Below are 27,910 nucleotides of genomic sequence, written 5' to 3'. Positions count from 1 at the left end.
CCTTCTTTCTTTTCTTTCCAAAACTATTGAGCGTGCCGTCTTTAGCCAACTCTCTTGCTATCTCTCTCAGAATGACCTTCTTGATCCAAACCAATCAGGTTTCAGGACTGGTCATTCAACTGAGACTGCTCTTCTCTGTGTCACGGAGACTCTCCGCACTGCTAAAGCTAACTCTCTCTCCTCTGCTCTTGTCCTTCTAGACCTGTCTGCTGCCTTTGACACTGTGAACCATCAGATCCTCCTCTCCACCCTCTCCGAGCTGGGCATCTCCGGCGCGGCTCACTCCTGGATTGCGTCCTACCTGACCGGTCGCTCCTACCAAGTGGCGTGGCGAGAAGCTGTCTCCGCACCACGTGCTCTCACCACTGGTGTCCCCCAAGGCTCAGTTCTAGGCCCTCTCCTTTTCTCCCTATACACCAAGTCACTTGGCTCTGTCATATCCTCACATGGTCTCTCCTATCATTGCTACGCTGACGATACACAACTAATCTTCTCCTTTCCCCCTTCTGATAACCAGGTGGCGAATCGCATCTCTGCATGTCTGGCAGATATATCAGTATGGATGACGGATCACCACCTCAAGCTGAACCCTGGCAAGACGGAGCTGCTCTTCCTCCCGGGGAAGGACTGCCCGTTCCATGATCTCGCCATCACGGTTGACAACTCCGCTGTGTCCTCCTCCCAGAGTGCGAAGAGCCTAGGCGTGACCCTGGACAACACCCTGTCGTTCTCCGCCAACATCAAGGCGGTGACCCGCTCCTGCAGGTTCATGCTCTACAACATTCGGAGAGTACGACCCTGCCTTACACAGGAAGCGGCACAGGTCCTAATCCAGGCACTTGTCATCTCCCGTCTGGACTACTGCAACTCGCTGTTGGCTGGCCTCCCTGCCTGTGCCATTAAACCCCTACAACTCATCCAGAATGCCGCAGCCCGTCTGGTGTTCAACCTTCCCAAGTTCTCTCACGTCACCCCCCTCCTCCGCACACTCCACTGGCTTCCAGTTGAAGCTCGCATCCGCTACAAGACCATGGTGCTTGCCTATGGAGCAGTGAGGGGAACGGCACCTCTGTACCTTCAGGCTCTGATCAGTCCCTACACCCAAACGAGGGCATTGCGCTCATCCACCTCTGGCCTGCTGGCTCCCCTTCCTCTGCGGAAGCATAGTTCCCGCTCAGCCCAGTCAAAACTGTTCGCTGCCCTGGCACCCCAATGGTGGAACAAGCTCCCTCACGACGCCAGGACAGCGGAGTCACTCACCACCTTCCGGAGACATTTGAAACCCCACCTCTTTAAGGAATACCTGGGATAGGATAAAGGAATCCTTCTACCCCCCCCCAATTGTAAAGTGGTTATCCCACTGGCTATAGGGTGAACGCACCAATTTGTGAGTCGCTCTGGCTAAGAGCGTCTGCTAAATGACGTTAATGTGCCCTTGAGCAAGGCACTTAACCCTAATTGCTCCTGTAAGTCGCTCTGGATAAGAGCGTCTGCTAAATGACTAAAATGTAAATGTAAAATGTAAAATGTGTAGGGTGTATGTATGGTATAGAGCATAGTGTATAGGTTGTGGGGTGTATGTATGGTATAGGGTGTAGTGTGTAGGTTGTAGGGTGTATGTATGGTATAGGGCGTAGTGTGTAGGGTGTAGGGTGTATGTATGGTATAGGGCGTAGTGTGTAGGTTGTAGGGTGTATGTATGGTATAGGGCATAGTGTGTAGGTTGTAGGGTGTATGTATGGTATAGGGCGTAGTGTGTAGGTTGTAGGGTGTATGTATGGTATAGGGTGTAGTGTGTAGGTTGTAGGGTGTATGTATGGTATAGGGTGTAGTGTGTAGGTTGTAGGGTGTATGTATGGTATAGAGCATAGTGTGTAGGGTGTAGGGTGTATGTATGGTATAGGGCGTAGTGTGTAGGTTGTAGGGTGTATGTATGGTATAGAGCATAGTGTGTAGGTTGTAGGGTGTAGGGTGTATGTATGGTATAGGGTGTAGTGTGTAGGGTGTATGTATGGTATAGGGTGTAGTGTGTAGGGTGTAGGGTGTATGTATGTTATAGGGCGTAGTGTGTAGGGTGTATGTATGGTATAGAGCATAGTGTGTAGGTTGTAGGGTGTATGTATGGTATAGGGGATAGTGTGTAAGTTGTAGGGTGTATATATGGTATAGGGTGTAGTTAGTAGGTTGTAGGGTGTATGTATGGTATAGGGTGTAGGTTGTAGGGTGTAGGGTGTATGTATGGTATAGGGGATAGTGTGTAAGTTGTAGGGTGTATGTATGGTATAGGGTGTAGTGTGTAGGTTGTAGGGTGTATGTATGGTATAGGGTGTAGTGTGTAGTGTGTAGGGTGTATGTATGGTATAGGGCGTAGTGTGTAGGTTGTAGGGTGTATGTATGGTATAGGGCGTAGTGTGTAGGGTGTATGTATGGTATAGAGCATAGTGTGTAGGGTGTATGTATGGTATAGGGTGTAGTGTGTAGGGTGTGTGTATGGTATAGGGGATAGTGTGTAGGTTGTAGGGTGTATGTATGGTATAGGGTGTAGTGTGTAGGGTGTAGGGTGTATGTATGGTATAGGGTGTAGTGTGTAGGTTGTAGGGTGTATGTATGGTATAGGGTGTAGTGTGTAGGATGTAGGGTGTATGTATGGTATAGGGCATAGTGTGTAGGTTGTAGGGTGTAGGGTGTATGTATGGTATAGGGCGTAGTGTGTAGGTTGTAGGGTGTATGTCAATTTTCAATCAATTTTATTTTATATAGCCCTTCTTACATCAGCTAATATCTCGAAGTGCTGTACAGAAACCCAGCCTAAAACCCCAAACAGCTAGTAATGCAGGTGTAGAAGCACGGTGGCTAGGAAAAACTCCCTAGAAAGGCGAAAACCTAGGAAGAAACCTAGAGAGGAACCAGGCTATGAGGGGTGGCCAGTCCTCTTCTGGCTGTGCCGGGTGGAGATTATAACAGAACCATGCCAAGATGTTCAAAAATGTTCATAAGTGACAAGCATGGTCAAATAATAATCAGGAATAAATCTCAGTTGGCTTTTCATAGCCGATCATTAAGAGTTGAAAACAGCAGGTCTGGGACAGGTAGGGGTTCCATAACCGCAGGCAGAACAGTTGAAACTGGAATAGCAGCAAGGCCAGGCGGACTGGGGACAGCAAGGAGTCACCACGGCCGGTAGTCCCGACGTATGGTCCTAGGTGCTCAGGTCTCTCAGTTGGCTTTTCATAGCCGATCATTAAGAGTTGAAAACAGCAGGTCTGGGACAGGTAGGGGGTTTCGTAACCGCAGGCAGAACAGTTGAAACTGGAATAGCAGCAAGGCCAGGCGGACTGGGGACAGCAAGGTGTCATCATGCCCGGTAGTCCTGACGTATGGTCCTAGGGCTCAGGTTCTCAGAGAGAAAGAGAGAACGAGAGAATTAGAGAGAGCATACTTAAATTCACACAGGACACTGGATAAGACAGGAGAAGTACTCCAGGTATAACCAACTAACCCCAGCCCCCGACACATAAACTACTGCAGCATAAATACTGGAGGCTGAGACAGGAGCGGTCCGGAGACACTGTGGCCCCATCCGAAGAAACCCCGGACAGGGCCAAACAGGAAGGATATAACCCCACCCACTCTGCCAAAGCACAGCCCCCGCACCACTAGAGGGATATCCTCAACCACCAACTTACAATCCTGAGACAAGGCCGAGTATAGCCCACAGAGGTCTCCACCACAGCACAAACCAAGGGGGGGCGCCAACCCAGACAGGAAGATCACGTCAGTAACTCAACCCACTCAAGTGACGCACCCCTCCCAGGGACGGCATGAAAGAGCACCAGCAAGCCAGTGACTCAGCCCCTGCAACAGGGTTAGAGGCAGAGAACCCCAGTGGAGAGGGGAACCGGCCCGGCAGAGACAGCAAGGGCTGTTCGTTGCTCCAGAGCCTTTCCGTTCACCTTCACACTCCTGGGCCAGACTACACTCAATCATATGACCTACTGAAGAGATAAGTCTTCAGTAAAGACTTAAAGGTTGAGACCGAGTCTGCGTCTCTCACATGGGTAGGCAGACTGTTCCATAAAAATGGAGATCTATAGGAGAAAGCCCTGCCTCCCGCTGTTTGCTTAGAAATTCTAGGGACAATTAGGAGGCCTGCGTCTTGTGACCGTAGCGTACGTATTGGTATGTACGGCAGGACCAACTCGGAAAGATAGGTAGGAGCAAGCCCATGTAACGCTTTATAGGTTAACAGTAAAACCTTGAAATCAGCCCTTGCCTTAACAGGAAGCCAGTGTAGGGAAGCTAGCACTGGAGTAATATGATCAAATTTCTTGGTTCTAGTCAGGATTCTAGCAGCCGTATTTAGCACTAACTGAAGTTTATTTAGTGCTTTATCCGGTAGCCGGAAAATAGAGCATTGCAGTAGTCTAACCTAGAAGTAACAAATGCATGGATTAATTTTTCTGCATCATTTTTGGACAGAAAATTTCTGATTTTTGCAATGTTACGTAGATGGAAAAAAGCTGTCCTTGAAACAGTCTTGATATGTTCGTCAAAAGAGAGATCAGGGTCAAGAGTAACGCCGAGGTCCTTCACAGTTTTATTTGAGACGACTTTACAACCATCAAGATGAATTGTCAGATTTAACAGAATATCTCTTTGTTTCTTGGGACCTAGAACAAGCATCTCTGTTTTGTCCGAGTTTAAAAGTAAAAAGTTTTCAGCCATCCACTTCCTTATGTCTGAAACACAGGCTTCTAGCGAGGGCAATTTTGGGGCTTCACCATGTTTCATTGAAATGTACAGCTGTGTGTCATCCGCATAGCAGTGAAAGTTAACATTATGTTTTCGAATAACATCCCCAAGAGGTAAAATATATGGTGAAAACAATAGTGGTCCTAAAACGGAACCTTGAGGAACACCGAAATGTACAGTTGATTTGTCGGAGGACAGACCATTCACAGAGACAAACTGATATCTTTCCGACAGGTAAGATCTAAACCAGGCCAGAACTTGTCCGTGTAGACCAATTTGGGTTTCCAGTCTCTCCAAAAGAATGTGGTGATCGATGGTGTCAAAGGCAGCACTAAGGTCTAGTAGCACGAGGACAGATGCAGAGCCTCGGTCTGACGCCATTAAAAGGTCATTTACCACCTTCACAAGTGCAGTCTCAGTGCTATGATGGGGTCTAAAACCAGACTGAAGCATTTCGTACACATTGTTTGTCTTCAGAAAGGCAGTGAGTTGCTGCGCAACAGCTTTTTCTAAAATTTTTGAGAGGAATGGAAGATTCGATATAGGCCGATAGTTTTTTATATTTTCCGGGTCAAGGTTTGGCTTTTTTCAAGAGAGGCTTTATCACTGCCACTTTTAGTGAGTTTGGTACACATCCGGTGGATAGAGAGCTGTTTATTATGTTCAACATAGGAGGGCCAAGCACAGGAAGCAGCTCCTTCAGCAGTTTAGTAGGAATAGGATCCAGTATGCAGCTTGAAGGTTTAGAGGCCATGATTATTTTCATCATTGTGTCAAGAGATATAGTACTAAAACACTTAAGTGTCTCTCCCGATCCCAGGCCCTCGCAGAGCTGTGCAGATCCAGGACAGCTAAGCCCTGGAGGAATACGCAGATTCAAAGAGGAGTCCGTAATTTGCTTTCTAATGGTCATGATCTTTTCCTCAAAGAAGTTCATGAATTTATTACTGCTGAAGTGAAAGCCATCCTCTCTTGGGGAATGCTGCTTTTTAGTTAGCTTTGCAACAGTATCAAAAATAAATTTTGGGTTATTCTTATTTTCCTCGATTAAGTTGGAAAAGTAGGATGATCGAGCAGCAGTGAGGGCTCTTCGGTACTGCACGGTACTGTCTTTCCAAGCTAATCGGAAGACTTCCAGTTTGGTGTGGCGCCATTTCCGTTCCAATTTCCTGGAAGCTTGCTTCAAAGCTCGGGTATTTTCTGTATACCAGGGAGCTAGTTTCTTATGACACATGTTTTTCGTTTTTAGGGGGTGCAACTGCATCTAGGGTATTGCGCAAGGTTAAATTGAGTTCCTCAGTTAAGTGGTTAACTGATTTTTGTCCTCTGACGTCCTTGGGTAGGCAGAAGGAGTCTGGAAGGGCATCAAGGAATTTTTGTGTTGTCTGAGAATTTATAGCACGACTTTTGATGCTCCTTGGTTGGGGTCTGAGCAGATTATTTGTTGCGATTGCAAACGTAATAAAATGGTGGTCCGATAGTCCAGGATTTTGTGGAAAAACATTAAGATCTACAACATTTATTCCATGGGACAAAACTAGGTCCAGAGTATGACTGTGGCAGTGAGTAGGTCCAGAGACATGTTGGACAAAACCCACTGAGTCGATGATGGCTCCGAAAGACTTTTGGAGTGGGTCTGTGGACTTCTCCATGTGAATATTAAAATCACCAAAAATTAGAATATGATCTGCTATGACTACGAGGTCTGATAGGAATTCAGGAAACTCAGAGAGGAACGCTGTATATGGCCCAGGAGGCCTGTAAACAGTAGCTATAAAAAGTGATTGAGTAGGCTGCATAGATTTCATGACTAGAAGCTCAAAAGATGAAAACGCCATTTTTTTTTGTAAATTGAAATTTGCTATCGTAAATGTTAGCAACACCTCCGCCTTTGCGGGATGCACGGGAATATGGTCACTAGTGTAACCAGGAGGTGAGGCCTCATTTAACACAGCAAATTCATCAGGCTTAAGCCATGTTTCAGTCAGGCCAATCACATCAAGATTATGATCAGTGATTAGTTCATTGACTAGGACTGCCTTTGAAGTGAGGGATCTAACATTAAGTAACCCTATTTTGAGATGTGAGGTATCACGATCTCTTTCAATAATGGCAGGAATGGAGGAGGTCTTTATCCTAATAAGATTGCTAGGGTGAACACCGCCATGTTTAGTTTTGCCCAACCTAGGTCGAGGCACAGACACAGTCTCAATGGGTATGGCTGAGCTGACTACACTGACTATGCTATTGGCAGACTCCACTAAGCTGGCAGGTTGGCTAACAGCCTGCTGCCTGGCCTGCACCCTATTTCACTGTGGGGCTAGAGGAGTTAGAGCCCTATCTATGTTGGTAGATAAGAGGAGAGCACCCCTCCAGCTAGGATGGAGTCCGTCACTCCTCAGCAGGTCAGGCTTGGTCCTGTTTGTGGGTGAGTCCCAGAAAGAGGGCCAATTATCCACAAATGTTATCTTTTGGGAGGGGCAGAAAACAGTTTTCAACCAGCGATTGAGTGCTGAGACTCTGCTGTAGAGCTCGTCACTTCCCCTAACTGGGAGGGGGCCAGAGACAATTACTCGATGCCGACACATCTTTCTAGCTGATTTACAAGCTGAAGCTATGTTGCACTTGGTGACCTCTGACTGTTTCATCCTAACATCGTTGGTGCCGACGTGGATAACAATATCTCTATACTCTCTACACTCGCCAGTTTTAGCTTTAGCCAGCACCATCTTTAGATTAGCCTTAACGTCGGTAGCCCTGCCCCCTGGTAAACAGTGTATGATCGCTGGGTGATTCGTTTTAAGTCTAATACTGCGGGTAATGGAGTCGCCAATGACTAGGGTTTTCAATTTGTCAGAGCTAATGGTGGGAGCCTTCGGGCGTCTCAGACCCCGTAACGGGAGGAGTAGAGACAAGAGAAGACTCAGACTCAGACTCCCGCTACATAATGGGGAAAACCGGTTGAAGGTTTCTGTCGGCTGAATGAGCGACACCGGTTGAGCATTCCAACAGTATTTCCCTCCAGAAGCCATGAGAAAGTTGTCCGGCTGCGGGGACTGTGCGGGGGATTTATACTAACGTTACTGTCTGTACTTACTGGTGGCACAGACGCTGTTTCTTCCTTTCCTACACTGAAATTACCCTTGCCTAACGATTGCGTCTGAAGCTGGGCTTGTAGCACAGCTATTCTCGCCGTAAGGCGATCGTTCTCCTGTATATTATGAGTACAGAGACTGCAATTAGAAGACATCATGTTAATGTTACTACTTAGCTTCGGCTGTTGAAGATGTTGACGAACCATGTCCAGATAAAGCGTCCGGAGTGAAAAAGTTGAATAAGGGAAAAAAGTTGCGATGGAAAAAAGGAAAATAAAGTAAAATTGGCAGCTAAAACGCACAGGAAAATGACTCTTCTGTCTCGGGATAAAACGTCCGGGGTGAAAAAGTTTAACGAAAAAAGATGAGTGAGGACAAAACTAAAAAGTTGGTAAATTTGTTGAACACAGAGATTGATTAAACGTTTATTAAAAGTAAAACGTGAATAGTTTGGCAGGTAGCCAAGTATGGTATAGGGCATAGTGTGTAGGTTGTAGGGTGTATGTATGTTATAGGGCGTAGTGTGTAGGGTGTATGTATGGTATAGGGTGTAGTGTGTAGGTTGTAGGGTGTATGTATGGTATAGGGCGTAGTGTGTAGGGTGTATGTATGGTATAGGGCGTAGTGTGTAGGTTGTAGGGTGTATGTATGGTATAGGGCGTAGTGTGTAGGTTGTAGGGTGTATGTATGGTATAGGGTGTAGTGTGTAGGTTGTAGGGTGTATGTATGGTATAGGGTGTAGTGTGTAGGTTGTAGGGTGTATGTATGGTATAGAGCATAGTGTGTAGGGTGTAGGGTGTATGTATGGTATAGGGCGTAGTGTGTAGGTTGTAGGGTGTATGTATGGTATAGAGCATAGTGTGTAGGTTGTAGGGTGTAGGGTGTATGTATGGTATAGGGTGTAGTGTGTAGGGTGTATGTATGGTATAGGGTGTAGTGTGTAGGGTGTAGGGTGTATGTATGTTATAGGGCGTAGTGTGTAGGGTGTATGTATGGTATAGAGCATAGTGTGTAGGTTGTAGGGTGTATGTATGGTATAGGGGATAGTGTGTAAGTTGTAGGGTGTATGTATGGTATAGGGTGTAGTTAGTAGGTTGTAGGGTGTATGTATGGTATAGGGTGTAGGTTGTAGGGTGTAGGGTGTATGTATGGTATAGGGGATAGTGTGTAAGTTGTAGGGTGTATGTATGGTATAGGGTGTAGTGTGTAGGTTGTAGGGTGTATGTATGGTATAGGGTGTAGTGTGTAGGTTGTAGGGTGTATGTATGGTATAGGGCGTAGTGTGTAGGGTGTAGGGTGTATGTATGGTATAGGGTGTAGTGTGTAGGTTGTAGGGTGTAGGGTGTATGTATGGTATAGGGCATAGTGTGTAGGTTGTAGGGTGTATGTATGGTATAGGGGATAGTGTGTAAGTTGTAGGGTGTATGTATGGTATAGGGTGTAGTGTGTAGGTTGTAGGGTGTATGTATGGTATAGGGTGTAGTGTGTAGGTTGTAGGGTGTATGTATGGTATAGGGCGTAGTGTGTAGGGTGTAGGGTGTATGTATGGTATAGGGTGTAGTGTGTAGGTTGTAGGGTGTAGGGTGTATGTATGGTATAGGGCATAGTGTGTAGGTTGTAGGGTGTATGTATGGTATAGGGTGTAGTGTGTAGGTTGTAGGGTGTAGGGTGTATGTATGGTATAGGGCATAGTGTGTAGGTTGTAGGGTGTATGTATGGTATAGGGTGTAGTGTGTAGGTTGTAGGGTGTATGTATGGTATAGGGTGTAGTGTGTAGGTTGTAGGGTGTAGGGTGTATGTATGGTATAGGGCATAGTGTGTAGGTTGTAGGGTGTATGTATGGTATAGGGCATAGTGTGTAGGTTGTAGGGTGTATGTATGGTATAGAGCATAGTGTGTAGGGTGTAGGGTGTATGTATGGTATAGGGCGTAGTGTGTAGGGTGTAGGGTGTATGTATGGTATAGGGCGTAGTGTGTAGGGTGTAGGGTGTATGTATGGTATAGAGCATAGTGTGTAGGGTGTAGGGTGTATGTATGGTATAGAGCATAGTGTGTAGGGTGTAGGGTGTATGTATGGTATAGGGCGTAGTGTGTAGGGTGTATGTATGGTATAGGGCATAGTGTGTAGGGTGTAGGGTGTATGTATGGTATAGGGTGTAGTGTGTAGGGTGTAGGGTGTATGTATGGTATAGAGCATAGTGTGTAGGTTGTAGGGTGTATGTATGGTATAGGGTGTAGTGTGTAGGGTGTATGTATGGTATAGGGTGTAGTGTGTAGGGTGTGGGGTGTATGTATGTTATAGGGCGTAGTGTGTAGGGTGTATGTATGGTATAGAGCATAGTGTATAGGTTGTAGGGTGTATGTATGGTATAGGGGATAGTGTGTAGGTTGTAGGGTGTATGTATGGTATAGGGTGTAGTGTGTAGGTTGTAGGGTGTATGTATGGTATAGGGTGTAGTGTGTAGGTTGTAGGGTGTATGTATGGTATAGGGCGTAGTGTGTAGGGTGTAGGGTGTATGTATGGTATAGGGCGTAGTGTGTAGGGTGTATGTATGGTATAGGGTGTAGTGTGTAGGTTGTAGGGTGTATGTATGGTATAGGGTGTAGTGTGTAGTGTGTAGGGTGTATGTATGGTATAGGGCGTAGTGTGTAGGTTGTAGGGTGTATGTATGGTATAGGGTGTAGTGTGTAGGTTGTAGGGTGTATGTATGGTATAGGGCGTAGTGTGTAGGTTGTAGGGTGTATGTATGGTATAGGGTGTAGTGTGTAGTGTGTAGGGTGTATGTATGGTATAGGGCGTAGTGTGTAGGGTGTAGGGTGTATGTATGGTATAGGGCGTAGTGTGTAGGGTGTATGTATGGTATAGGGCATAGTGTGTAGGGTGTAGGGTGTATGTATGGTATAGGGTGTAGGGTGTAGGGTGTAGGGTGTATGTATGGTATAGAGCATAGTGTGTAGGTTGTAGGGTGTATGTATGGTATAGGGTGTAGTGTGTAGGGTGTATGTATGGTATAGGGTGTAGTGTGTAGGGTGTAGGGTGTATGTATGTTATAGGGCGTAGTGTGTAGGGTGTATGTATGGTATAGAGCATAGTGTATAGGTTGTAGGGTGTATGTATGGTATAGGGGATAGTGTGTAGGTTGTAGGGTGTATGTATGGTATAGGGTGTAGTGTGTAGGTTGTAGGGTGTATGTATGGTATAGGGTGTAGTGTGTAGGTTGTAGGGTGTATGTATGGTATAGGGCGTAGTGTGTAGGGTGTAGGGTGTATGTATGGTATAGGGCGTAGTGTGTAGGGTGTATGTATGGTATAGGGTGTAGTGTGTAGGTTGTAGGGTGTATGTATGGTATAGGGTGTAGTGTGTAGTGTGTAGGGTGTATGTATGGTATAGGCGTAGTGTGTAGGTTGTAGAGTGTATGTATGGTATAGGGTGTAGTGTGTAGGTTGTAGGGTGTATGTATGGTATAGGGCGTAGTGTGTAGGTTGTAGGGTGTATGTATGGTATAGGGTGTAGTGTGTAGTGTGTAGGGTGTATGTATGGTATAGGGCGTAGTGTGTAGGTTGTAGGGTGTATGTATGGTATAGGGCGTAGTGTGTAGGGTGTATGTATGGTATAGAGCATAGTGTGTAGGGTGTATGTATGGTATAGGGTGTAGTGTGTAGGGTGTGTGTATGGTATAGGGGATAGTGTGTAGGTTGTAGGGTGTATGTATGGTATAGGGTGTAGTGTGTAGGGTGTAGGGTGTATGTATGGTATAGGGTGTAGTGTGGTGTAGGGTGTATGTATGGTATAGGGCATAGTGTGTAGGTTGTAGGGTGTAGGGTGTATGTATGGTATAGGGCGTAGTGTGTAGGTTGTAGGGTGTATGTATGGTATAGGGTGTAGTGTGTAGGTTGTAGGGTGTATGTATGGTATAGGGTGTAGTGTGTAGGTTGTAGGGTGTATGTATGGTATAGGGTGTAGTGTGTAGGTTGTAGGTTGTATGTATGGTATAGGGTGTAGTGTGTAGGTTGTAGGGTGTATGTATGGTATAGGGCGTAGTGTGTAGGTTGTAAGGTGTATGTATGGTTTAGGGCATAGTGTGTAGGTTGTAGGTTTTAGGGTGTATGTATGGTATAGGGCGTAGTGTGTAGGTTGTAGGGTGTATGTATGGTATAGGGTGTAGTGTGTAGGTTGTAGGGTGTATGTATGGTATAGGGTGTAGTGTGTAGGTTGTAGGGTGTATGTATGGTATAGGGTGTAGTGTGTAGGTTGTAGGTTGTATGTATGGTATAGGGTGTAGTGTGTAGGTTGTAGGGTGTATGTATGGTATAGGGCGTAGTGTGTAGGTTGTAGGGTGTATGTATGGTATAGGGCATAGTGTGTAGGTTGTAGGTTGTAGGGTGTATGTATGGTATAGGGTGTAGTGTGTAGGTTGTAGGGTGTATGTATGGTATAGGGTGTAGTGTGTAGGTTGTAGGGTGTATGTATGGTATAGGGTGTAGTGTGTAGGTTGTAGTGTGTATGTATGGTATAGGGCGTAGTGTGTAGGTTGTAGGGTGTATGTATGGTATAGGGCATAGTGTGTAGGTTGTAGGTTGTAGGGTGTATGTATGGTATAGGGTGTAGTGTGTAGGTTGTAGGGTGTATGTATGGTATAGGGTGTAGTGTGTAGGTTGTAGGGTGTATGTATGGTATAGGGTGTAGTGTGTAGGTTGTAGGGTGTATGTATGGTATAGGGCGTAGTGTGTAGGTTGTAGGGTGTATGTATGGTATAGGGTGTAGTGTGTAGGTTGTAGGGTGTATGTATGGTATAGAGCATAGTGTGTAGGGTGTATGTATGGTATAGGGTGTAGTGTGTAGGGTTAGGGTGTATGTATGGTATAGGGCGTAGTGTGTAGGGTGTGTGTATGGTATAGGGTGTAGTGTGTAGGTTGTAGGGTGTAGGGTGTATGTATGGTATAGGGTGTAGTGTGTAGGTTGTAGGGTGTAGGGTGTATGTATGGTATAGGGTGTAGTGTGTAGGTTGTAGGGTGTATGTATGGTATAGAGCGTAGTGTGTAGGGTGTAGGGTGTATGTATGGTATAGGGCATAGTGTGTAGGTTGTAGGGTGTATGTATGGTATAGGGCGTAGTGTGTAGGATGTAGGGTGTATGTATGGTATAGGGTGTAGTGTGTAGGTTGTAGGGTGTATGTATGGTATAGGGTGTAGTGTGTAGGTTGTAGGGTGTATGTATGGTATAGGGTGTAGTGTGTAGGTTGTAGGGTGTAGGGTGTATGTATGGTATAGGGTGTAGTGTGTAGGTTGTAGGGTGTATGTATGGTATATGGCGTAGTGTGTAGGATGTAGGGTGTAGGGTGTATGTATGGTATAGGGCGTAGTGCGTAGGTTGTAGGTTGTAGGGTGTATGTATGGTATAGGGCATAGTGTGTAGGTTGTAGGGTGTATGTATGGTATAGGGCGTAGTGTGTAGGGTGTAGGGTGTATGTATGGTATAGGGTGTAGTGTGTAGGTTGTAGGGTGTATGTATGGTATAGGGTGTAGTGTGTAGGTTGTAGGGTGTATGTATGGTATAGAGCATAGTGTGTAGGGTGTATGTATGGTATAGAGCATAGTGTGTAGGTTGTAGGGTGTATGTATGGTATAGGGGATAGTGTGTAGGGTGTAGGGTGTATGTATGGTATAGGGCATAGTGTGTAGGTTGTAGGGTGTATGTATGGTATAGGGTGTAGTGTGTAGGTTGTAGGGTGTATGTATGGTATAGGGCGTAGTGTGTAGGTTGTAGGGTGTATGTATGGTATAGGGTGTAGTGTGTAGTGTGTAGGGTGTATGTATGGTATAGGGCGTAGTGTGTAGGTTGTAGGGTGTATGTATGGTATAGGGTGTAGTGTGTAGTGTGTAGGGTGTATGTATGGTATAGGGCGTAGTGTGTAGGTTGTAGGGTGTATGTATGGTATAGGGCGTAGTGTGTAGGGTGTAGGGTGTATGTATGGTATAGAGCATAGTGTGTAGGGTGTAGGGTGTATGTATGGTATAGGGTGTAGTGTGTAGGTTGTAGGGTGTAGGGTGTATGTATGGTATAGGGTGTAGTGTGTAGGTTGTAGGGTGTATGTATGGTATAGAGCATAGTGTGTAGGGTGTATGTATGGTATAGGGTGTAGTGTGTAGGGTGTAGGGTGTATGTACGGTATAGGGTGTAGTGTGTAGGTTGTAGGGGGTATGTATGGTATAGGGCGTAGTGTGTAGGTTGTAGGGTGTATGTATGGTATAGGGTGTAGGGTGTAGGGTGTATGTATGGTATAGGGTGTAGTGTGTAGGGTGTTTGTATGGTATAGGGTGTAGTGTGTAGGTTGTAGGGTGTATGTATGGTATAGGGTGTAGGGTGTAGGGTGTATCTATGGTATAGGGTGTAGTGTGTAGGGTGTAGGGTGTATGTATGGTATAGGGTGTAGTGTGTAGGGTGTATGGTGTATGTATGGTATAGGGTGTAGTGTGTAGGTTGTAGGGTGTATGTATGGTATAGAGCGGGTGCACTTCAGCCACGCTCAAGGTCCTAAACGATATTATAACCGCGATTGATAATAGACAGTACTGTGCAGCCGTCTTCATCGACCTGGCCAAGGCTTTCGACTCTGTCAACCACCGCATTCTTATTGGCAGACTAAATAGCCTTGGTTTCTCAAATGACTGCCTCGCCTGGTTCACCAACTACTTCTCAGATAGAGTTCAGTGTGTCAAATCGGAGGGCCTGTTGTCTGGACCTATGGCAGTCTCTATGGGGGTGCCACAGGGTTCAATTCTTGGGCCGACACTTTTCTCCGTGTATATCAATGATGTCGCTCTTGCTGCTGGTGACTCTCAGATCCACCTCTACGCAGACGACACCATTTTGTACACATCTGGCCCTTCATTGGACACTGTGTTAACAAACCTCCAAACGAGCTTCAATGCCATACAACAATCCTTCAGTAGCCTTCAACTGCTCTTAAACACTAGTAAAACTAAATGCATGCTTTTCAATCGAACGCTGCTAGCACCCGCCCACCCGACTAGAATCACCACTCTCGACGGGTCTGACCTAGAGTATGTGGACAACTACAAATATCTAGGTGTCTGGTTAGACTGTAAACTCAACTTCCAGACTCACATAAAGAATCTCCAATCCAAAGTTAAATCTAGAATCAGCTTCCTATTTCGCAACAAAGCCTCCTTCACTCATGCTGCCAAACATGCCCTCGTAAAACTGACTATCCTACCAATCCTTGACTTCGGCGATGTCATTTACAAAATAGCCTCCAACACTCTACTCAGCAAATTGGATGTAGTCTATCACAGTGCCATCCGTTTTGTCTCCAAAGCCCCATACACTACCCACCACTGTGACCTGTACGCTCTTGTTGGCTGGTCCTCACTACATGTTCGTCGTCAAACCCACTGGCTCCAGGCCATCTATAAATCACTGCTAGGCAAATCCCCGCCTTATCTTAGCTCATTGGTCACCATAGCAGCACCCACCCGTAGTCTGCGCTCCAGCAGGTATATCTCTCTGGTCATTCCCAAAGCCAACACCTCCTTTGGCCACCATTCCTTCCAGTTCTCTGCTGCCAATGACTGGAACGAATTTCAAAAATCTCTGAAGCTGGAGACTCTTATCTCCCTCAATAACTTTAAGCATCAGTTGTCAGAGCAGCTTACCGATCACTGCACCTGTACACATCCCATCTGAAATTAGCCCACCCAACTACCTCATCCCTATATTGTTATTTATTTTGCTCATTTGCACCCCAGTATCTCTATTTGCACATAATCTCTTGCACATCTAGCATTCCAGTGTTAATACTATTGTAATTATTCTGCACTATAGCCTATTTATTGCCTTACCTCCATAACTTGCTACATTTGCACACACTGTATATATATTTTCTGTTGTATTTTTTGACTTTATGTGTTGTTTATCCCATATGTAACTCTGTGTTGTTTTTAACGCACTACTTTGCTTTATCTTGGCCAGGTCGCAGTTGTAAATGAGAACCTGTTCTCAACTGGCTTACCTGGTTAAATAAAGGTGAAATAAAAATAAATAAAAGAGCATAGTTTGTAGGGTGTAGGGTGTATGTATGGTATAGGGTGTAGTGTGTAGGTTGTAGGGTGTATGTATGGTATAGGGTGTAGTGTGTAGGTTGTAGGTTGTAGGGTGTATGTATGGTATAGGGCGTAGTGTGTAGGGTGTAGGGTGTATGTATGGTATAGGGTGTAGTGTGTAGGTTGTAGGTTGTAGGGTGTATGTATGGTATAGGGTGTAGTGTGTAGGGTGTAGGGTGTATGTATGGTATAGAGCATAGTGTGTAGGTTGTAGGGTGTATGTATGGTATAGGGCGTAGTGTGTAGGTTGTAGGGTGTATGTATGGTATAGGGCGTAGTGTGTAGGTTGTAGGGTGTATGTATGGTATAGGGTGTAGTGTGTAGGGTGTATGTATGGTATAGGGCGTAGTGTGTAGGGTGTAGGGTGTATGTATGGTATAGGGCGTAGTGTGTAGGGTGTAGGGTGTATGTATGGTATAGGGCGTAGTGTGTAGGTTGTATGTATGGTATAGGGCGTAGTGTGTAGGTTGTAGGGTGTATGTATGGTATAGGGTGTAGTGTGTAGGTTGTAGGGTGTATGTATGGTATAGGGCGTAGTGTGTAGGTTGTATGTATGGTATAGGGCGTAGTGTGTAGGTTGTAGGGTGTATGTATGGTATAGGGTGTAGTGTGTAGGGTGTAGGGTGTATGTATGGTATAGGGTGTAGTGTGTAGGACGTAGTGTGTAGGGTGTAGGGTGTATGTATGGTATAGGGTGTAGTGTGTAGGTTGTATGTATGGTATAGGGTGTAGTGTGTAGGTTGTATGTATGGTATAGGGTGTAGTGTGTAGGATGTAGGGTGTAGGGTGTATGTATGGTATAGGGTGTAGTGTGTAGGTTGTATGTATGGTATAGGGCGTAGTGTGTAGGTTGTAGGGTGTATGTATGGTATAGGGCATAGTGTATAGGTTGTAGGGTGTATGTATGGTATAGGGCGTAGTGTGTAGGGTGTAGGGTGTATGTATGGTATAGGGCGTAGTGTGTAGGGTGTAGGGTGTATGTATGGTATAGAGCGTAGTGTGTAGGTTGTAGGGTGTATGTATGGTATAGAGCGTAGTGTGTAGGGTGTAGGGTGTATGTATGGTATAGGGTGTAGTGTGTAGGGTGTATGTATGGTATAGGGCGTAGTGTGTAGGTTGTAGGGTGTAGGGTGTATGTATGGTATAGGGCGTAGTGTGTAGTGTGTAGGGTGTATGTAAGGTATAGGGTGTAGTGTGTAGGTTGTAGGGTGTATGTATGGTATAGGGTGTAGTGTGTAGGTTGTAGGGTGTAGGGTGTATGTATGGTATGGTATAGTGTGTAGGTTGTAGGGTGTATGTATGGTTTAGGGTGTAGGTTGTAGGGTGTACGTATGGTGTGTTGGGGTAGAGGGTACCTCTAGGTAGGGAATAGGAGTGATGGGGGTAGAGGGTACCTCTAGGTAGGGAATAGGAGTGATGGGGGGTAGAGGGTACCTCTAGGTAGGGAATAGGAGTGATGGGGGTAGAGGGTACCTCTAGGTAGGGAATAGGAGTGATGGGGGTAGAGGGTACCTCTAGGTAGGGAATAGGAGTGATGGGGGGTAGAGGGTACCTCTAGGTAGGGAATAGGAGTGATGGGGGGTAGAGGGTACCTCTGGTAGGGAATAGGAGTGATGGGGGTAGAGGGTACCTCTAGGTAGGGAATAGGAGTGATGGGGGTAGAGGGTACCTCTAGGTAGGGAATAGGAGTGATTGGGGGGTAGAGGGTACCTCTAGGTAGGGAATAGGAGTGATGGGGGTAGAGGGTACCTCTAGGTAGGGAATAGGAGTGATGGGGGGTAGAGGGTACCTCTAGGTAGGGAATAGGAGTGATGGGGGAGAGGGTACCTCTAGGTAGGGAATAGGAGTGATGGGGGGTAGAGGGTACCTCTAGGTAGGGAATAGGAGTGATGGGGGTAGAGGGTACCTCTAGGTAGGGATAGGAGTGATGGGGGTAGAGGGTACCTCTAGGTAGGGAATAGGAGTGATGGGGGTAGAGGGTACCTCTAGGTATGGAATAGGAGTGATGGGGGTAGAGGGTACCTCTAGGTAGGGAATAGGAGTGATGGGGGGTAGAGGGTACCTCTAGGTAGGGAATAGGAGTGATGGGGGTAGAGGGTACCTCTAGGTAGGGAATAGGAGTGATGGGGGTAGAGGGTACCTCTAGGTAGGGAATAGGAGTGATGGGGGTAGAGGGTACCTCTAGGTAGGGAATAGGAGTGATGGGGGGTAGAGGGTACCTCTAGGTAGGGAATAGGAGTGATGGGGGTAGAGGGTACCTCTAGGTAGGGAATAGGAGTGATGGGGGTAGAGGGTACCTCTAGGTAGGGAATAGGAGTGATGGGGGTAGAGGGTACCTCTAGGTAGGGAATAGGAGTGATGGGGGTAGAGGGTACCTCTAGGTAGGGAATAGGAGTGATGGGGGTAGAGGGTACCTCTAGGTAGGGAATAGGAGTGATGGGGGGTAGAGGGTACCTCTAGGTAGGGAATAGGAGTGATGGGGGTAGAGGGTACCTCTAGGTAGGGAATAGGAGTGATGGGGGGTAGAGGGTACCTCTAGGTAGGGAATAGGAGTGATGGGGGGTAGAGGGTACCTCTAGGTAGGGAATAGGAGTGATGGGGGGTAGAGGGTACCTCTAGGTAGGGAATAGGAGTGATGGGGGGTAGAGGGTACCTCTAGGTAGGGAATAGGAGTGATGGGGGTAGAGGGTACCTCTAGGTAGGGAATAGGAGTGATGGGGGTAGAGGGTACCTCTAGGTAGGGAATATGAGTGATGGGGGGTAGAGGGTACCTCTAGGTAGGGAATAGGAGTGATGGGGGGTAGAGGGTACCTCTAGGTAGGGAATAGGAGTGATGGGGGGTAGAGGGTAGTCTTTCAGCAGTCGTTCCTCGTCTAGGAACTTCCCAGCTCGTCCGTTGAAGGCCGGTTGGAACAGGCCGTAGTTTAGAACATCAGTCAGACTCTGTGTTAGAGTCACTAACACACGCTGCTTACTGCTCCACACCGCTGCTTCGGGATCCAACCGCAGACACTTCTACACACACACACACACACAGCTGTAAATTCATCAATCCATTTTGTATTAAGAGTTGTCGTGTGTGTGTGTGTGTGTGTGTGAGTTTGTGCGTGTACCGTCTGCTGCAGGTCAGGGATGCCAATACGGATGACGATGCTGTTTCTGGAGCCGTCGTCAGGAGGATCTGGGGAGGAAGTTCTCCCGTCGTCCCTGGCAAGGGCGGGACCTGGCTGGTTGCCGTTGGTAGTGGCTGGTTGCCGGGGACGTTCAGGGGGGTCATGCTTAGCATCGGCAGCCGGACTCAGAGGCATGGGGTCACTCTCTGTCCACTCACAACCCTACACACACACACAGGAATCATACCTGTTGCCAACACTGCTAAATATTATAGTACAGTACTCATCATAACAGTAAAATAATAAAGGATCGACAATTATGACACAGAATGTACTAAAGTGAAGCGAGAGAAAGATACAGAGAGAGAAAGTGAGATACAGGGAGAGAGAGAGAGAGAGAGAGAGAGAGAGAGAGAGAGAGAGAGAGAGAGAGAGAGAGAGAGAGAGAGAGAGAGAGAGACAGAGAGAGAGAGAGAGAGAGAGAGAGAGAGAGACCCAGCTAGCACATTTGGTTCCTTGGAAGTTGTGGGAGCGTACAATTTTGGTTTCCCATTGGTTCTGTAAACGAAGCCATAAGTAACCTGACAAGTGAAATGGAAAGATTTTTTAAACGTTCTAAGAATGAAAGTGAAAATGTTGCCTGTTGTGGCAAAGCTGAAAAAAGCTGTTCATTTTAGTCTATTCAAACAGACCCCATTTCAAAGGAAACAAGAACTCATTGAGATCAGGTGTGGCCAATTAGTGGGCGTGGCCAACACACCTGAACACACTTAACAAGATAGAGGATAGAGAGAGTTTTGGTGATGCTGAGAACGGAATGTATGTTTTTAAATAACATTCTTAGAACTTTACTAATGTTTACTTGCAGGGTTTTTGGGGATTTTTCTTAATGTTCTGAGAACATGACTTTAAATAGAACCATGAGGAAACCTGTAGAAAACATCAGTGCTTAATTTGAGCCGGATCCTGCCGGAACAACAGTGGTGGAAAAAGATCCCAACTGTCATACTGGAGTAAAAGTAAAGATACATTAATAGAAAATGACTCAAGTAAAAGTGAAAGTCATCCAGTAAAATACTACTTGAGTAAAAGTCTAAAAGTACTTGGTTTTAAATATAGTTAAGTTTCAAAAGTAAATGTAATTGCTAAAATATACTTAAGTATTTAAAATAAAAGTATAAATCATTTCAAATTCCTTATATTAAGCAAACCAGCCGGCATCATTTTCTTGTTTTTATTTATTTACAGATAGCCAGGGGCACACTCCAACACTCAGAGTCCTTTACAAATGAAGCATGTGTGTTTAGTGAGTCCACCAGATCAGAGGCAGTAGGGATGACCAGAGATGTTCTCTTGATAAGTGCATGAATTAGACAATTTTCCTGTCCTGCTAAGCATTCAAAATGTAAAGAGTACTTTTGGTTGTCAGGGAAAATGTATGGAGTAAAAAGTCCATTCTTTTCTTTAGGAATGTAGCAAAGTCAAAGTTGTCAAAATATAAATAGTAAAGTACAGATAGCCCAAAATAACGACTTAATTAGTACTTTAAAGTATTTTTACTGAAGTCCTTTACACCACTGTGGAACAGTATCTGGCACCTCTCAGTTTGACTGTTTCGTTCTGGAACCCATTTGCCAGGATCCGGTACCTCTTGTGGCATGAAAAATAATTTTCACTGTTTGCAATGTAAAAATTCTAATAAAAGCAATCAGAGTTAATTGAAGTTGCCGCCTCTGTAATTCTCCTCCCCCCCTAAAAAACGTAATGTGAAAACATGCCTGGTATTCTAAATATTGATTGGTGTTGGGCCGGATAGCGTCTGTTATCCTGCTTCTCCTGGGCCCGTGAATGGTTCAATAATTGTGTGAGAGCTAGGAATGGGCGGGTTTCTCTATCCCCTTCTCCAGCCGTTGTATTGGGCAGTGGAGTCTATCATAGATCATGTGGGATTCAATGACATTATGAAGGGCAGCTCAGAACAGCTGAAGATGGATTTTAAAGAGCTGATTGGGTCTCTGCTTGACACCAACAAACACCCCATAATATCTGGCCCTGTGCCCTCCCTAAATTGTGGCATTGAACTTTCAGCAGACTTTTAGCCCTCCATAACTGGCTACGAGACTATTGCAGCTCTGTGGGTGTAACATTTATTGACAATTTTCATGACTTCTGGAAACCAAGCTTGTTTTATAAGGAGGATGGGATCCACCCAAATCATTTGGGTTTCTGGATCCTTTCACAGCATTATAAAGCTGCGTTGAGACACTGGCTTTTCAATGACCCAAGCCCAGCTCAGTTAATCCCTACCATTGTGTTGCTGAGTTGTCATAATGCTTCAGCAAATGTACATTATCCCAGGGGCGTTGGAAGACACAATGTAAGTAACCTAATTTATGTCCCTCTTACTGCCCTGAATGTCTCTGCTGAACCTACAGCTATTGTATGCAGTAAACATATGCCTTTGAACCAGAGTTATACTGTTAGCACTGAGGTGATGTGCCCTAGTAGGAGGTCCACTGTGTGCAGCTCACCCTGCACTACCATAAATAACATGAGCATGTCTACTTCTGCTAAGCTTCCCAGTAAAGCAATGAAAACAATCAAGCATCCCAGAAAAGTGTTACAAGAGCACACATTAACATATGTAGCTTAACAAACAAGGTTTGTGAAATCAATAATTTGCTAGTAACATATGACATTCATATTCTGACTATCTCTGAAACTCACTTAGATAATACCTTTGATGATACAGTGGTAGCAATACATGGTTATAACATCTACAGAAAATACAGAAATGCCAAAGGTGGAGGATTTAACGTTTATATTCAGAACCACATTCCTGTAAAGCTTACATGCTGATCACACCAACCGGGTCACGTGCGCAAGCATTACAAAATAAATGTACAAATATGTGTTATTCAATCATTGCACCCACACTGCTTGTACGTGTCAATGAGCGTCTGCGTAGCCAGGCGCTAAAATAGAACTTGGTTCTATTTGTGACGCTTGACGCGCTGCAAGTCCTGCCTCTCCCATCTCCTCATTGGTTTTTAGGAGCATATACCCACGTAGGTGATTGAAAGATCAACTGCGGTCCACACTCCAGTCCAGTTGGTGGTGGTAATGCACCTTAAAGTTGGTTGCCAACCGAAATATAAAGTCCAAAGGAGAAGAAGAAGACTGAAGGAGGAGCGATTACTAGAAACTAACTCGGTTTACCCTTTTATCTGTGGATTAATTGTCGGAGTGAAGGACCTTGTGCATTTCAGGTAAAATAACAACCCAATGTTTATATCCCAGGAGAAATCAGCTAGCAACAGCAAGCTAGCTAGCTAAATTGCCATGAATGTTTAATGCTTTTCGACCTGTCCCCAAATGAATATAGTTGTTTCAGAGTTCGTTTTGATATTTCAACCTGTGTGTATTAGGTTGGGTGGGGGACTCAGGTGCAGAGACGGACACACGGACAAAGAGGGTGGATTAGGATGTAATTTATTCAGCGTGTCTTGGCAGAGAGAAGCAGTTCAGGGTGGAGTAGCTTCAGGCCGGGGTAGGAGCTGAGTGGGGTGGAGAGCCAGTAGTCCAGAGAGCTGGATGACGAGGATATCAGACAACAGAGGAGCAGGTTGCGGCGTGGGAATGGCAGGCAGGCAGGCAGCAGGAACAGACGGGATCTGGTCGAAGGAGAGACAGGTTACAAATGTGGCAGAAACAACTATAATACTGAGAGAGTACAACTAAACTGAGATTTGCTGTACGGAGCCAAGTTACCACAGGTGGTGTAGGAACGAACTGGCGCTGGAGAGGTGTCCAGCCCGGGTAGATAACTGCTGGTTGATTGATGACAATGAGCCGCAGCTGGAAGTAACGGAGCATGAGAGAGAATGGCCACGCCCCCTGACCTAGATCCTCTGACTGGGCTGCACAGCAGGGGGAGACAGACACAGACCACACACACACACAGGGGAAAAAGGAACAGGGAAACAAGCGGGAACCGGACCAACAGTGCCGAACCGTAACAGTACCCCCCCCTCAACGGGCGCCACCCGCGACCCACCCGGCTTGTCAGGGTGGTCCCTATGGAAGTCAGCCACCAGCTGCGGATCCAGTATAAATCGTCGGGGAATCCAGGACCTCTCCTCGGGACCGTATCCCTCCCAGTCCACCAGGTACTGAAGCCCTCTACCACGCCTCCGGACGTCCAGCAGTCTCCGCACCGTGTAGGCTGGATGGTCGTAGCAATATCTGCGGTGGCGGAGGGGGATCCACAGGCGGACACAAAGGGCTGGAGGAGACCAGCTTCAGCTGGGACACGTGAAATGTAGGATGGACTCTCATGGCCTGGGGAAGCTTCAACCGAACAGCCGAAGGGTTGATGATGGAGTCGATCTCGAAAGGACCCAAATACCGGGGCGACAGCTTACGGGAGTCAGTGCGCAGGGGATGTTGCTGGAGGAGAGCCAGACTCGCTGACCAGGCTGGAACTGGGGAGCGACTACCCTGTGCCTGTCCGCCACCCTCTTGTTACGCTCTGCTGTCCGTAGAAGGGCCTCACGGGTGTCCACCCACACCTTGCGGCAGCGACGAAGGTTATCCTGAACTGACGGGACGGCTAACTCCCTTTCTTGAGACGGGAACAATGGCGGTTGATACCCCAAAGCCGCCTCAAAAGGTGAGAGGCCGGTGGCAGATGAGGTGAGGGAATTGTGGGCATATTCGACCCACGGGAGATGTTTGGCCCAGGTGGACGGGTTCTGGGATGTCACACATCGTAGAGCAGCCTCCAGGTCCTGATTGGTCCTCTCAGTCTGGCCATTGGATTGGGGATGGAAACCTGATGAGAGACTGACAGAGGCACCCAGAGCCGAACAAAACTCCTTCCATACCCGAGAAATGAACTGTGGACCTCTATCGGACACTATGTCCACAGGGATTCCATGGGGACGGAATACATGTAGGACAAAGAGGTCGGCTGTCTCACTGGCAGACGGTAATTTTGGTAATGCAACAAAATGGGCAGATTTAGAGAATCTGTCCACGATGGTGAGTATGGTGTCCTTACCCTCAGACATAGGAAGTCCAGTGACGAAGTCCAAGGCCACGTGAGACCAAGGACGACTCGGGACTGGGAGAGGCCGCAGCAGGCCCGAAGGAGCCCTGTGGGAAGCCTTATTTTGGGCACAGATGGAACAGGCCGCCACGTACTCCCGGACGTCAGCCTCGGCGGATGGCCACCAAAAGTGCCTCTTAAGTAGCGACAGTGTACGGTTCATACCAGGGTGGCAGGAGAATCGTGAGGTGTGGATCCAGTTGAGCACTTGCGGCCGCACGCGCTGCGGAACATAGAGAAGGTCGGGGGGCCATCGGCCGGTCCAGGTTCCAACTCTTGTGCCGATCGGACGAGGGACTCGATTTCCCAGTGAACAGCCGCCACCAAACAGGAAGCGGGCAGAACAGGTTCAGGATTGCTGAAGTCTTCATTGTCTGTAAACTGGCGAGAGAGAGCATCAGGCTTGACATTACGTGTGCCAGGACGATATGTTAAAATAAACTTGAACCTGCTGAAGAACAGAGCCCATCTGGCCTGGCGGGAGTTCAGCCTCTTGGCTGACTGGATGTAAGCCAGGTTCTTGTGGTCTGTCCAGACTATGAAGGGTTGCTCTGCTCCGTCTAGCCAGTGCCTCCACTCCTCCAACGCCAACTTGACCGCAAGCAACTCCCGGTTACCCACGTCGTAGTTCTTCTCAGCAGGGGTCAATCTCCTGGAGAAAAAGGCCACAGGATGGAGCTTCTGGTCCGTGGGGGAACGTTGTGACAGGACTGCCCCCACCCCGAATCAGAGGCGTCCACTTCCACAATAAACTGCAAACTAGTGTCTGGATGAATAAGAACAGGTGAGGTGGTGAACAGTTCCTTCAATGTACTCACAGCTGACTCGGCCTCAGGCGTCCACAGGAATGGCACCTTAGGGGAGGTGAGCTTGGTCAGGGGGCAACCACTCGGCTGAAACCCCTGATGAAGCGGCGGTAGAAGTTGGCGAAGCCCAGGAAGCGTTGTAGCTGCTTCCGAGACGTGGGTGTGGGCCACTCCACAACCGCTCTGATCTTGTCAGGGTCTGGTGACACTTGTCCCCGCTCGATAATAAAGCCCAAAAAGGGGACGGACTGCCGGTGGAACTCACATTTTTCTGCTTTCACATACAGTTTATTTTCCATGAGGCGTTGGAGAACCAGACGGACGTGGGAGACGTGTTCATCCTGTGACTTAGAGAATATTAGAATGTCATCCAAATAGACAAACACAAAACGGTGTAGAAAATCCCTCAACACATCGTTAATCATGGCCTGAAACACTGCTGGGGGCGTTAGTGAGACCGAATGGCATGACTAGGTATTCAAAGTGTCCGAGAGGGGTATTGAACCCAGTCTTCCATTCGTCTCCCGGCCTGATCCTAACGAGGTGGTAAGCGTTACGTAGGTCGAGTTTGGTAAACACGGTGGCACCATGAAGGGGTTCGAATGCTGAGTTGATGAGAGGCAGGGGTACGTATTTCTGACTGTGATGTTATTAAGTCCTCTGTAGTCAATGCAGGGGCGTAATGTTTTGTCCTTCTTCTCAACAAAAAAGAACCCAGCACCAACAGCGGAAGATGAGGGACGAATGATGCCAGAGGTTAGGGAGTCGCCTATGTAGGTTTCCATAGCTTCTCTCTCAGGACGGGACAGATTGAAAAGCCGACTGGACGGCAAAGGGGCTCCAGGCAGTAACTCAATAGCGCAATCGTATGGCCTATGAGGTGGTAGTGAGAGTGCTTTGGATTTACTGAATACCTCGGCCAGGTCCAGGTACTCCTCAGGGACTGAAGAGAGGTCTGGGGTTTTGACAGGGGAAGCAGGGGAACCTACCGAGGGCGGAATAGCCGACCCAAGGCAAACAGAATGGCAGTGAGTGCTCCAACTGTGTATTTTGTGGTTTTGCCAGTCAATATGGGGGTTGTGAATGCTAAGCCAAGGGAAACCGAGGATAAGGGGGAGGCCGAGGAGGAGACTACTTTAAACTGGATGGTTTCTTTGTGATTGCCGGACAGCATGAGAGAAACGGGGACAGTTTGATGGGTGATGTTGGCAAACTGATGGCCGTCAATAGCGGTTACTGTTATAGGCTTAGGCAGGGGCTTAACAGGGATCTCAGCCTGAGTGACCAGGTTAACGTCAAGGAAACTATCCTCAGCACCAGAGTCGATGAGAGCAGCTAGTGGGAGAGATAGATTCCTGAACTGGACTGTAGCTGGGATAACTAGACGGGGTGCTGTGGGCATTGAGTCAGGTGTAGCACTCGCAAGTATGCCCACTTTTACCTGCGAGCTTGGTCTTTTGGGCGAACCGGACAGTTAACCAGGAAATGAGTGCGGTCCCCACAGTACATGCACTCACCAGCCCGCATGCGCCGTTCCTTTTCGGCAGGGGACAGACGAGCACGGCCCAGCTGCATGGGCTCGTCTAGTTCCGTGGAGGGATCCGCTGCGGTGTGGACCCGACCGCCCCTCTCCTGTCTCCTCTCCCGTAGCCTGTTGTCTATTCGTGCAGCAAGGGAAACGAGAACATGAAGGTTAGCAGGCTCATCACGAACAGCTAGTTCATTCTTAATCGTGTCACTTAGACCGTTAACAAACGCTCCCTGAAGAGCTTCGTCATTCCACTTGGAATCGGCTGCCAAGGTCCAAAAATCAATGGCGTATTCAGCCACGCTACCCGTGCCCTGTCGTAGCTTCAATAGTCTCTTTGTGGCGGTCCCGGCATGGTCCGGGTGATCAAACACAACTTTCAATTGAGAGGAAAAATCGTCAAACGACAGGCTGGCAATCTGCTGAGTAGAACAAGCCGCTTCTGCCCAAATCAAAGCTTTGCCCCTCATTAACCCCAGTGCGTAATGTACCTTTGAGGATTCCGTGGAGAAAGACAGGGGCTTCTGTTGGAACACCAAGCGGCACTGAAGCAGGAAACCACGGCATTTGTTCAGGTCCCCGGTGAAAGGTTCGGGTGAGGTTGTAGGGGGGTTCCCGAAGGAGCAGGAGCGAAGCCGAGCCTGGAGCCACTGTAGGAGGAACAGGCGGAGGAGAAGCAGAGGGAGGAAGGGTAGTGAGTGTTACCAGGTTAGCTACCTGAGAGGTGAGATGAGATACTTGATCCAACAACTGCTGGTTGTTATCCACAAGAGTCCGGATGAGTTGGTCGTGTTGTCCCAATAACATTCCCTGTGAATGGAGGGCGCGTTGTACGCCATCACCCGTTGTTTCATGTGGCATCTCTGCTGAGTCCATGTTTGGCCAGTTCGTTCTATTAGGTTGGGTGGGGGACTCCAGGTGCAGAGACGGACACACGGACAAAGAGGGTGGATTAGGATGTAATTTATTCAGCGTGTCTTGGCAGAGAGAAGCAGTTCAGGGTGGAGTAGCTTCAGGCCGGGGTAGGAGCTGAGTGGGGTGGAGAGCCAGTAGTCCAGAGAGCTGGATGACGAGGATATCAGACAACAGAGGAGCAGGTTGCGGCGTGGGAATGGCAGGCAGGCAGGCAGCAGGAACAGACGGGATCTGGTCGAAGGAGAGACAGGTTACAAATGTGGCAGAAACAACTATAATACTGAGAGAGTACAACTAAACTGAGATTTGCTGTACGGAGCCAAGTTACCACAGGTGGTGTAGGAACGAACTGGCGCTGGAGAGGTGTCCAGCCCGGGTAGATAACTGCTGGTTGATTGATGACAATGAGCCGCAGCTGGAAGTAACGGAGCATGAGAGAGAATGGCCACGCCCCCTGACCTAGATCC

General features: G+C 47.3%; 1 protein-coding gene across 1 annotated transcript in view; it reads right to left on the bottom strand.

Annotated features, from left to right (window-relative positions):
* shank3b (SH3 and multiple ankyrin repeat domains 3b) overlaps positions 1–27,910 on the bottom strand; it is a 164,491-nt gene that overhangs the window by 125,895 nt on the left and 10,686 nt on the right. Inside the window, exons 2-3 of the mRNA XM_045208404.1 lie at positions 19,085–19,306; positions 18,783–18,986 (exon numbers count right to left, since the gene is read on the bottom strand). Of these exons, the coding sequence (XP_045064339.1) occupies positions 18,783–18,986; positions 19,085–19,306 (426 nt within the window). The remainder of the gene's footprint in view (positions 1–18,782; positions 18,987–19,084; positions 19,307–27,910) is intronic.

This window comes from Coregonus clupeaformis, chromosome 28 (genome assembly GCF_020615455.1).
Source record: "Coregonus clupeaformis isolate EN_2021a chromosome 28, ASM2061545v1, whole genome shotgun sequence".
Classification (NCBI taxonomy): Eukaryota; Metazoa; Chordata; class Actinopteri; order Salmoniformes; family Salmonidae; genus Coregonus; species Coregonus clupeaformis.
Note: the sequence above shows the minus strand (reverse complement) of the source record. Positions and strands in the feature narration are given on the sequence as shown.